This window comes from Schistocerca piceifrons, chromosome 8 (genome assembly GCF_021461385.2).
Source record: "Schistocerca piceifrons isolate TAMUIC-IGC-003096 chromosome 8, iqSchPice1.1, whole genome shotgun sequence".
NCBI classification, from domain to species: Eukaryota; Metazoa; Arthropoda; class Insecta; order Orthoptera; family Acrididae; genus Schistocerca; species Schistocerca piceifrons.
Genome location: NC_060145.1, coordinates 275,350,282 through 275,363,308, shown reverse-complemented (window position 1 = coordinate 275,363,308; position 13,027 = coordinate 275,350,282). Strand labels below are relative to the sequence as shown.

The window sequence follows — 13,027 nt, the reverse complement described above, 5'->3', positions numbered from 1 at the left end:
GATGTAATAAACTACTAAGCCTTAGCTTTAGAAGAGATTGGAGAGAAAATTAAGTGTTTAAAATTTTCACCAAAATCATCAGCCTTATATGTAATGAACCAATTGTCCAAGACACTGTTTGGATTGTATAGAAGAGGAGCCTGTTTTGGAAAAATAATGTGGACATTGTAACTAGAAATGAAGTACATTTATGTTTTCATTTATGCTTTACTGAATATTACTGAATATTAAAATGTGGTAAATTTTCCAAAAATATTTTTATGTTATTGAAAACTAATCAAAATGCACGATGTCCAAATTAGCTTACATCAAAAGTCATATTGTCCAATAGAAGACAACAAAAACCATTTAGTCTGTCAAAAAAGTACTTATATCTTGAAGGGAAAAAAATATCCTTGTAATAAACGAATTTTAATCAGCAGCCCTACCTAAGTATTTTGTGTAAAATTAATAAAATACTTTTTGTGGTATAAGTAGTTCACTTCTTCTGAAAATTTTACTTTTTGTGTTATTATACATTTGAAAAAGTTGCTACTCATTGAATTAAGTGCATAAAATATTTGTGGGATCCTTTTCAGTCAGTAACTTGATTACAATTACACAAAAGTGTGCTATATGTTGCAGATGATATGCGGCAGTTGGTTCTCAAGGAAGGGAGTAGTTACGTGGCAGAAGAGGCTAAATGGAGAGTGGATGAGAGTAAGAGACAAGGCAAGCTGAAGACGAAGGTAGACTTGTTTGGAGCTGACGGGTCCTTCAAGAAGTTGTCCATTGACTGAAAAAGCTGCCTGAGATGGAGCACAAGTCTGCAGCCAGTGACATTTTTTGCATGGAGTTAAGCAGATACATGTACTCTCGCAAAACCACAGAAACAACAGGATCCTGTAGTCCATATTCAGAAATGTGTTGTTTTCTTTTGCAGAAAATAAAATAGAAAACATTTACACTGTTAAACATGCAGTAAAATACATTTTGAATGATACAGTGAGCTATTAATTCTTGTTCAAATAACTAATAGTAGCATAACGAGTACAATACTATCTGTATAATAAGATAAAAAATGTAAGGAGTGGTATTGTGTTTTTGCAATAAATGTTATCTGAAAAAATTCACATTGCCTTAAATGCAACCACAAAATTCAGCTTGAGTCTTCCTTCTCTTCCTGTAAACAGTCATGATTATTACCAAGAAAGTAACAACTGCTTGATTCAATTGACAATATAAGGAACATGAAAACTTCCTACATGCAGTCGCAAGATATTACTTATTTCTTTACAGAGTGTTTCAAGAACTAAATTACTTGTCTTCAGTCAATAAAGTAAAAATATTATTTTTCAGGACTGTCATAACTTTGCTTTTACATTTGTGAATCATAAATATTGAAATGGAAAAATAAAACTTACTTATTTAAATTGATTGATTGTAATGTTTATTCATTAAATGACATTGTCTACCACTGTTGTGGAGTTTTAAAAACAATCAGTGTGGAAATAAACATAATGCATATATTAAATTATTTCATTAATTTGTTGTGGTTATGCAGATACATTCTGAGATGTGGAATGAGTTAATAAGTTCATTAATTGAGGTATTTAAGTAATTGATAGTAAAAATGGGTAGTATAAAACTCTAGTAGGTGACATGTAAAACACACAGTTGCTATCCAAGTAGTAATTTCTGTTGTATTGTTAAACTGACAATAATCATTTATTGACTCTTGAATAACTCAACTATATAAAAAAACAAATCTTGGTAGTTCCCGGATTCTGGAAATATTTGTAGTGTGTGTGTGTGTGGGGGGGGGGGGGGACAGGGGGGGGGGGGAATATTGTACCGATGGCACCCAAATGTTAAATAATTACTCTGAACTGCGTATAACATCACATGCAAACTATAATTACATTTGATAAGAAAAACAACAGCAAAATAACAACTATTGCTGTGGATGAAGATAACATATTTATCATGTAATCTCTGGAACAGAAAAATATAACACTCAAGCACAGTTATCTGTAATCAAGAAAGATAAACCTAGATAAAGAATGTTATTTCACAGACAGGTTGGGTTCATGTAGAGGGCTAATCTACATCCTGCTTCTTATGTGCACATTATAGTGTATCGTACAGTTAGAAAAACCTAAGTGTAAACTCCTGAACCATCCCAACAAAAAGAAACGGAGAATTCCAATAATTATCAGAACCACACGAAGAGATAAGTGATTTGAGTAATCAGAAATTTGTGAAAGGAAGAAAGAATACAAAATGGGTGAAAAGGATTAAAGAGTACAATTTAATAAAGCAAAGTTTCATTCCAGTTATATTTGTATGAGTAGATATCTTTTTTTTATTTCTAGCTTTCATAATGACATTCAAATATTCTTTTAAAAATCTTATCAGTGGTTTTTAAGCCAATAAGTAATACAGAAACTAGGAAGAAAAATCTAAAACTTATGATAACAATCACAGGAAGTAACTTCCTTTTGTGTTTTACATGTAAAAAAGTAATGAGTGTTGATTCACAAGCAACTTGTATGCACTTATAAAATTTGTTTAGTTACTTATGTGGCTTTTGAAAGTAACTTAGTTTAATACTGAATGGCTGGTTAATCATAAACTGGTCTGACTTGCTGCAATGTAAAAATATTTGTGTCAGTCAAAAACTGACCTGAAAATTATCTTTTCCAGCAAATGTAAGTAAACACTATCTATACCAATAAGGAAAAAGAAATAGATTGCAGTAGCTTTCTAAACATTACAAATGTTTTCAAATACATTTCTCTTTAAGTCACTAGTAACCAGTAGGAATTAAAGAGCAAAATATTTTGCTTCTTTTTCCAAATTTTATCCACATTTCAACTTAAAGAATTTTGTGAAGTTCTAAGATTAATAATATATGGATATAGGAAGTTCCAAATATCTTACTCAGATATCACTTAACATTCATAGATTCAAGTACCATAATTTAAATCCCCTTCTAATGCAGATTAGGTTGAATAGCCATTAATTTATATCAGAAAGCATTACACATTCTCTCTCTCTGTCTGTCTCTTTTTCTCTTACTTTCTCTTACCTGAATGAAGCTTAGCAAGGACAACTGTACCCATGAAATAGTAGTTTTACTCAATGACCTGGAGGCAAAGTATTAAAGAGCAGCTAAGCTTACAATCTTGAGAAGTGTGAATCTTATCTCTTGCACCAAGTGAAGAGTGGACTCTGCTTAGCAGGTGAGCCTGTGGCTGCAGTCCTGTTTCAGCTGTGTACAAAGAAGGAGCTCTGACAGGTTAGACAAATAATTGTATCTAATAGCTGCAGGTACATTTACTGATACACATTAAGCAAGTTGATTAGTATATGTCTATCTTTTATAATTATTGGGATATGGTTTTTAATATATTATTTTGGATTTATTCCTAGGACATAAATTTTACATCCTTTTTCACTATGGTCTGCAAATAACTTTATCAGGAAATGAACCTCTTGTAATGGTAGCAAGTTAAACTATACACCCTCACAGAGATTCAGCTATGTTGATTTGCTTTTGTAAATGGTATAAATGTTAGGCAGCTTATGTGACTTGAAATAATACAATAAAAAAGGTTGCAAGCCAGTTTTTCAATACTCAGTAGAAAGATCTAAGAAGCCTTTTCTAATTGTACAATTCAGTTTCTGCATGTCTAGAGTGATGTACAATATTTAATAAATATTTGAGTGCACTGATTATTCCTGAACAGTGATAATAACTACGTGTATGAAAAAATATTTTTATTTAAGAGAGGAACAGAAAATTTGCCCACACTCAGGGCAGACTCAATGAAGTTTAATGGCATCTTTAATGAAAAAGTATGCCTATTTTCATAGTAATTTTAATACATTTAACTAGATGAACTGATTAGTGTTGTAAAAAAAAAGTATTTCATGCATCAAAAGATGGTTCATTCAATTGTATTCACCCACCAGCTCATATACTTTACAGTACACTTTAGATGGAAGTACATATTACTGATTACTTTTATAGTTCTGTAAAACAATGTATAATATATGTATATAGTACTAAACTCATTGGTAGCAGTTCCCACATTGTCTGACAAACTTTCATTGGGTGATAACCATGCTTGAATATATAAGGGCATACAGGTACTAACATTGGTAAACTACTGTTAATACAGTTGGACATTAGCAGTCAATGGCTGAAGGTTTGTTTTAAGAATGTAATGCCTACTGAAATGCTCTGACCTTTGAACTAATTTATAAAGTTGACTTTAGGAGAACCTGGAATTTAATGTGTAATCTGAAGTACAGTACAACTTAATACTTTTCACATACACAATTGTATCACATCTACAAATCATTAACAGATCTGTATCATCGGAATAAATTGTAGCCATTAAAAAATGGATTAGCAGGATCTTCACATCTGAAGCAAATAAAGTTGAATAGGATACAATCTTTAAGCGACGCAGAATTCTAAGTTATTTTTGAGGAAGAATTGTCCAATAATATTGTTAGTGATTTTGGTTCTGAAGATGACTAGATAAGTAATTGTGATAGCTTGAAAAGTTTTGACCTGAAAAACTTGAAGATGGAAGAATTAACACCTCAGATACCTCCCATATTAGAATAAATAATACAGGTACATTGACTGAGATTTTTTCCATGCATAAAGCCTGAAATTTAAAAAAAAATCTATTCATAGAACCGTGATTCTATTGAATAAATGTTGCCGACAGATGTAAAGAAAAATCATGAAACATTTACAATTTTCTTTTGGCAATTACTGTGCAGATATAGAAATTTTCAGTTTGCATAAATTTTAATAAAAAGTTTTTAATGGTTCATTTTTTATGAGATGTTACAACCAGTACACTGAATTTTCCCATCAGAAAAAGATGCATGACATGAAAAAATAGCTACACCTTCATTACTATTAATAATACTACTTATATTGAGAAAATCATATTCAGTGCCTAGGTAAGTACTGCCATATCTGTGACAAAAACATGTTAACAAATTGCATTTTACATTGAAAACTGATACAAATAGACAATGAAAAATATATTCCTGTAAAATTAGTTTGTATAGCAAGTAGGACTATGGAATTATTATTACACTTGCAAATGGTGTTGCTAGTAGTGTAATATGTAAACTAAATTTGTACAGAACTGTGGCACAGGAAGTACAAAATACTTAAGATGTCTTTTGATAAAGACAGGTTTTTGTAACAGAACCCACAAAATGATGATAGGAACTAGAATACTATGCTAATAATATATATAGTACTCATCACAATGGCAATAAAACAGTTACAATGATTTCTTCATAATTTATTATTATATGGGCAATGAAATATTTTTGTTGCAGGTGCACTTCTGGCAAACTTTTTATAACAGTTTCACAGTAAAATCAATAAAACCAAGATGAGTGGAGTTAAAAAAGAGGATATGGAAGCACTTCGGGAATGGCTGAAGAAGCAGCCACACCTTCCATCTCTTCCAGGTGAGCAACATACTGAACTAGTATATATTTCATTGACAGAAAATTATTTAAACATATTTATCTGTGTATAACTGGTCTGATGAATCTATAATTTATGCCACTGAATAAAGAAAATAAATATTTTTATTCTTAATGCTTTAGCTATGTGTGTAAATGAAAGAGAAAAGGTGAGCTTAAAAAAATTCGAATTGGGTAGTTCCTGAAAGATGAAAACATGGAAAACTGAGGAGAATATGCTGGCAAGAAATGTAGGATATCGCAGAAAACAGGCAGTTGAGGGGTGACAGTGTTCATTATAGAGACTTTGGTGATAATGGATGTAGGTAACAGAAAATACTGTGAATCACACATAAAAAAATTACAAGGACAATGCTACAAACTTAATGTTTCACTGGATTGTAACAAAAAAACTGTGACCTCTCAAATGATATAACTAACAGCCAAATGTGAACAAAAGAAATCAGGAAGAATGTGATGAATCTGTTTAATGCATCAGGCTTGTCACGTGGTGTCACTAAGGATCTTGGAATATGAACATCTGTTGAACTGCAAAGCTAAAAGATTCATCCGGCATATAAGGAAGAAAGTCATCTAAGGCCAGTAGTTGTGTAGCACTGACACAATCATGTGCAAGCTGGAAAAATATCTTAAAAGCCTTTGCAGTGAACATTGGAGAACAGCAGACACCTCATTCACACCCTGTTGCATTTGTTCAGCATCTCATTTAATTATGGCTCTAGAATGTTAATGTTATTGTTATTTTTGATACTACTTCCTTCTGTACAAAATTACCACCTTTGAAATCAATGGAACTATTAGGACCAAGTGAGGGCTGCAACAGCATGATATTCGACTCACATCTAGTAGAATGGTAGCTCAAATTGCAATCCATCCATAAATCCATCTATATTTGAGTTTTCCATGGTTTCTGGAAATTGCATAAGGCAGACATTGGAAGCTGTCCAATTTCCTTTCCCATTTCTCCTTAATTCAAGCTAGTGCTCCACCTCTAATGACCTCATCATTGATGGCACTTTATAACTAATAGGTGAAAAGTTCAATTATCATTTGCCAAACTCCTCAGGAACACCACATCCTGGCTAACAGACAATCTTATGCACAAATTAATGAGAGGGCTATCAAGTTATAGCAAACTTATATATGGAACAGTATGAGCGAAGGCACTAGAACCTTAAAGGCAATGTATTTCTCAAATTACCTTCCGTTAGGAAAGTGGAATGCACTCATTGACTGTGATATGACTTTCAAAATGACAGAGAGCAGCAATCAGTCATCATTTCCTTTTTAGCTTTATTAAGCAGAGCCATATTTTGGGTAGTAACTGCCCATTATCAATGCAGTATTTTAGAGTTTTATCACATGGCCTAGCACATCTTCCCCCATATTTTGGGCTCCTGTCACATTTCATTCAAGTCTTGAATGAACTCTAAGAAATATGGCTCTGCTTTAATAAAGCTAGAAAGGAAATGACAGCTGATTGCTGCTCTCTGTCATTTTTAAAGCAATTTATTTCTATCAATATGTGGAAAATATTTGTATGTTGTGACCAAATGGAATGGAAAAACTTTATGATTTCTCAGAATATCTAAAATATATCTATCCCGATATAAAATTTATGATATAACTTAAAAAAAGAGGCAGCTACCTTTTCTTCATGTTTTAGTTAAGGGAAAAGTAAATGGATCCTTTGGCCACAGCGTATCCAGAAAATGAACATACACCAACTTCTGTCACCAAGTCTCAAGCCATCATAATCATCCATCAAAAAGAAATGCCATGTTGAACGTTCCGATCTAGATTTGCAAACTGTCAGAGTAGTAGAGCTCTTTTGAAGGACTGTGATATATATGAATAATATTTGGGGGAAAGGGTACTCAATGGTGGTACATTGTGAGTGAATTCAACGCTTATGGAAGAGATCAAGTCTGAGAAAGAAAACATACAACAATGTTATTTATCTGCATTATGCTGGTCTAGTCTAAAAATCAGCAATTTTTTTACAAACACAGTGTTCACATTTGATACTCACCACAAGAGATAAAAAAGTCTACATTTTAATGCTAAAAATAACCAAATGGTGGAATGAATGCTGGGTACCAAATTTGGCTTTCAAGTGGATGTTTGGTACCATCCATACCTCAAAATCTTGAAGTCCAAGTAGATTAACTTCGATAATAACATACAGTTACAAAGGTTATGCCACAGAGAATGAGAAACATACATACAATTAATTCAGGATTAATACTCAAAAATATAATATTTTAAATTAAAACATTCAGTGCACACCTCACAACAAAAGTAACATTTGCAAATATCATTTGTACAGCAAAAAGGTCTGGTTGAAACTGATGTTGCAAACATCACCTTTATATCAATAATTAAAAAGTTTACTGTTTGAAAACTGATTTGTACTCTCTATTGCAGATGATCAACTGGTGCTTTTCCTGCACAGCTGTTATTACAGCATTGAACGCGCGAAGCAAGCACTTGATGTCTGCTACACAGTAAGGACACATGCACCTGAAGTTTTTTCAAACAGAGACCCAAAGTTGCCCAAGGTTCAGGCAGCTATGAATGTCATGTAAGCATTGATTTTTTGTTTTCAGATGTGATAGAACTATTCAAATTGATGAAGTTTTCCACCAACTATTGCCATGAATGCAACTGTTACAAATATTAACCATTTACTTCAGAATATGTCTCAAAATGGGCCACAGATTGCCAGTAATAATGCTATGCTTTACAATTTGTGAAGAGTATACATATGAATTTTAAAGTTACAGGTGAAATAAGTGTCATCTCCCCATGATTATTTATCATATTTTATATTATGTGGAATATCAACAATGTAGGAAAAAACAAATTGCTATTTACTGTTAAGAAGACACATCAAGTTGCAAACAGGCACAATTAAAAGACACTTCCATAAAGCTTTTGGCCACAGCCTTCATCATTAAAAGAGAGACACAGACCATTCACACATACAAGCAAGCACATGCGCACATGACCACCAGCTCCAGCATCTGGCCTGAGATGCTGGAGTTGGGAGTAATGTGTGCATGAGGTGTGCTTGCTTGAATGTGTGTGAATGGAGTGTGTCTCTCTTTTACTGATGAAGACTGTGATCGACAGCTTTATGTCTTTTAATTGTGCCTGTCTGCTATGTGATGTGTCTTCTTTATGGTAAGTACCAATCTGGAGTTTCCATTGTTTGATGTTATGGGGAGTACACCAATAAGAGGAATACACTCAACAATACTTGGACAGCTAAGACAAGTGTTTTATGCGAATCCCAGCAAAAAACTTCTCTCTCAGTGTCACTATATAATACAAATTAAAACTTATGAGAGTTATTTATTTCTCCTATAAACAGTAAGCCTACCTTTCTTTGCTTACTAGATGAACATGCTAACATTTTTTGCATAACTTCTGTCTTTGCTTTCTTATGAGACAATTTCTGAGGTTATGAGTCTGACTATGAGTTCAGTAAAAATGCTTTTTGTACAAATGAGAATATTGTGTATATTTGTACAATACAACTCAAGGGCTTTTTATTTGTTTTATTTATAATTTTTTCTTACTTTTGTATGAAGAGTAATTTGATTACAGTGTTATTCATTTCAAATATTAGAGCAGTTTGAAGTAAACAACGATAAACTTTACTGCAAGACAGGATATAGGCATTACATACATATGGATTCATGGGTTCTGCATCCTTGTTGAAGATGCAAATTAGCACTTTTATTTCTGATGCCAATATTTTTTAGTTTGTCCACAGACCCTACAGGAGACTTATAAATGACAGAATTTTTAAACTAAAATATAACCTGGAGTTAATAGACTCTCCTTTCACAAATTACCATAACATTTTGATTCTGAGTTCAAAAACCCCATTTTACTGTAGAAAAGACTGTAATTAAGCATATACCCATACAACAGACATAACTAAATTTTCTACATTAATAAGTTTTTTTGTGTATGCAATGTACTGGAATGCTTTTGAAGCCCACTGTTATTCATTCCAAAGAGACCAGTTATGTAACTAATACAATGTACAAGGTTCTTTTACTACTATCATGATGTTTAATCTTCAGCTTTCAATTAAGTTATGACACACTGATGGTGAAATTTATTTTCATTCTTCCCACTGATATAGTGAATAGATGTTATTGGGTTCTTAGATGAATTAATGGAGTATGTAATAAGTTCCTGAGTTCATAACAAAGATGTTCAACTGGAATCATGTAGAAGCTTTGAAAAGAATTATCCAGCAGAGCTACCTGGTTTCATGCAAATGATACTGCAAAGGAACATTTTTAGTGGTTTGAATGGAAACTAATACTTCAGTCTTGGAAGCATGCTATTACCTAAAACTCTTTCATATACACCAGTCCAGTTATTAACACTAAAACTAATATTCAAAGTCTAAAATATTTTATGTTACTATCACATTTCAGTTTCTTTTTTTTAACTATGCTAGCAAAGTTTTCTATTACCTTGGCTTGTCTTAACCATAAGAAATAAAAGATAATGATGATATCAGATCATCAGGCTTACCATTCTGAAACACGTATGTCTGCTTTCTTGGAACAGAACTTGCCTCTTTGTGATCTACACGTGTAATTATCAAAATTAGTGAATTTTATAATAAATCCACCACATTTTATTCTAATTAACTACATTAAAAGGTTAAAGTCTGTGTTTACGAGATTCATATTAGATAATTGTTACTGCCTAGCAACTGTTTTCACTGCATAATATTTATCATATTTGATGGCTTGCTTTTGTCAGTTAAATTTCCTTCATCAAAATTTTGAAATAAGATGTATTAGCTGTTTTATATACAACTGTGAACATGGTTCAAATCACTGGATATACAGGCCTGCTACACATTATAAGACTGTTGCATTTCTTGCCTTAATTTTCTATTGAAATAATGGCTAAAGTCAAACTTTTTGTGATAAATAAAGAGTGGTTTATACAGCTCAGTGTTTTTTATTTTTTCAGATGTTTTTTCTTTCTTGTAGCATTCCACATTGTTTGCTGCATTGAAATCAGATATCATAACTATTTCATCATTTGTTTTCACAATACTGAGTTTCTGTTTTAAAACCTGTTCTTTTCTTTAATAGTCAGTAGTTCCTAGTGCCTATAATTTACAATGTCTGGTGAGTGCTACAAACAATTGACTGAAGAATTATAATGCTAAAATTACGTTACTGTAACTAGATAGATAAAAAATCTACTCACCAAGAGGTGGCAGGGGAACATACATATAAGAAGTAGTACAGTTTGCAAGCTTTCGAAGACAGTGGGTCCTTCTTCTGGTAGAAGGGTTAAAGGGGAAGAGAGAGGGGTGATGGAAAAGGACTGGTGAGGTCTAGGAAAAGGGAGAGAATTTGGAAAAGTTGCCCAGAATGCCGGGTCAGGGAAGACCTACCAGATGGGATAAGAATGAAAAGGACAGTTTACTTTTTCCTTGTCTCATAGTAGTCATTTCAGATTTATTACATATTGAAAATATTAGCTAAAGTTTATACAGCCCCTCCTAAAATGGTAATCCACCAACCACCCAACATACATAATATCCTGGTCTATCGCTATGCCACTTATACTTCAAACCTCTTGCCACAGGGGTCAAATCCCTGCAGAAGAATCAGGTGCAAGATCTGCCCAGTTCATACAGCTAGCATGTAACAAACTTATCCTATCTCTTCAGAGGTAGGACCACCTGTGGTAGCAGCTGAGTCATATACGAGCTCTGTTGCAATTTCTGCACAGTATTTTTACATTGGTGTGACCACCAATCAGTTGCCCACCAGAATGAATGTCACAGTCACACTGTGGACAAGAGGAGAGTTGAACATCCAGTGGTGGAACACGCTGTTGATCATAACAAGCTCAAGTTCAATGGCTGTTTGGTGACACATGCCATCTGGATCCTTCCTACCTGTATCATGTTTTCTGAACTATGTAGATGGCAGTTATCCTTGTTACAGAATGAGATTTTCACTCTGCAGCAGAGTGTGCGCTGATATGAAACTTCCTGGCAGATTAAAACTGTGTGCCCGACCAAGACTCGAACTCGGGACATTTGCCTTTCGCAGGCAAGTGCTCTACCAACTGAGCTACCGAAGCACGACTCACGCCCGGTACTCACAACTTTACTTCTGCCAGTACCTCGTCTCCTACCTTCCAAACTTTACAGACACTCTCCTGCGAACCTTGCAGAACTAGCACTCCTGAAAGAAAGGATATTGCAGAGACATGGCTTAGCCACAGCCTGGGGGATGTTTCCAGAATGAGATTTTCACTCTGCAGCGGAGTGTGCACTGATATGAAACTTCCTGGCAGATTAAAACTGTGTGCCCGACCAAGACTCGAACTCGGGACATTTGCCTTTCGCAGGCAAGTGCTCTACCAACTGAGCTACCGAAGCACGACTCACGCCCGGTACTCACAACTTTACTTCTGCCAGTACCTCGTCTCCTACCTTCCAAACTTTACAGACACTCTCCTGCGAACCTTGCAGAACTAGCACTCCTGAAAGAAAGGATATTGCAGAGACATGGCTTAGCCACAGCCTGGGGGATGTTTCCAGAATGAGATTTTCACTCTGCAGCGGAGTGTGCACTGATATGAAACTTCCTGGCAGATTAAAACTGTGTGCCCGACCGAGACTCGAACTAGGGACATTTGCCTTTCGCGGGCAAGTGCTCTACCAACTGAGCTATCGAAGCACGACTCACGCCCGGTACTCACAGCTTTACTTCTGCCAGTACCTCGTCTCCTACCTTCCAAACTTTACAGAAGCTCTCCTGCGAACCTTGCAGAACTAACACTCCTGAAAGAAAGGATATTGCGGAGACATGGCTTAGCCACAGCCTTGTTACATATCCTTCATTCCTGTAATTCTCCTGGCCTAACTATCCACTATCCCATTGCACCCACATCCTCTAGCCAACAGCCCAGCTTCCCAACCACTCAGCATTAAGGGACTATGTATTATATTAATGGAATTTTTTCCTCAAAATTAAATGCTAACATTATTGAACATACATTTTTTATTTCTAAAGTAAGCTACAATAATGATTTATGGTGTAATTTGACTTCTTACAGTGAGGCCTGCAAACTGCCACACAAAGATGAGAAGGGAAACACAGTGATTTTGACACGTCTCAAGGATAATGATCCCTCAAAATTTGATTTCGATGAAATTGTAAAGGCAGCTCTGTTGGGTCTTGAAATAATAATAAGGGATGAGCCCACAGCTGAAGGTTATGTCTTCCTGTTTGACCAGACTGGGTTTTCTCTTCAACATATTGCCAGAATATCTGTGAACACAATCAGGAAATTTTTTGTATATGTTCAGGTATATGCTAACATCAATACACTTTACTAACATATCACTTTACAGGTAAATATTAAATTCTAGAAGTTAGCACTTTCTTAATACTAAAAACACTTTGTAAATCAATGAAACAGTTCCTAATTAAACTGTGAGGGACGTTTT

The 13,027-nt window shown here is 34.3% G+C and overlaps 1 protein-coding gene across 1 annotated transcript in view; it reads left to right on the top strand.

The window, feature by feature from the left end:
* The window catches only part of LOC124712271, a 44,486-nt gene that overhangs the window by 23,048 nt on the left and 8,411 nt on the right, over positions 1–13,027 (top strand). Inside the window, exons 6-9 of the mRNA XM_047242566.1 lie at positions 625–763; positions 5,396–5,493; positions 7,939–8,095; positions 12,634–12,886. Of these exons, the coding sequence (XP_047098522.1) occupies positions 625–763; positions 5,396–5,493; positions 7,939–8,095; positions 12,634–12,886 (647 nt within the window). The remainder of the gene's footprint in view (positions 1–624; positions 764–5,395; positions 5,494–7,938; positions 8,096–12,633; positions 12,887–13,027) is intronic.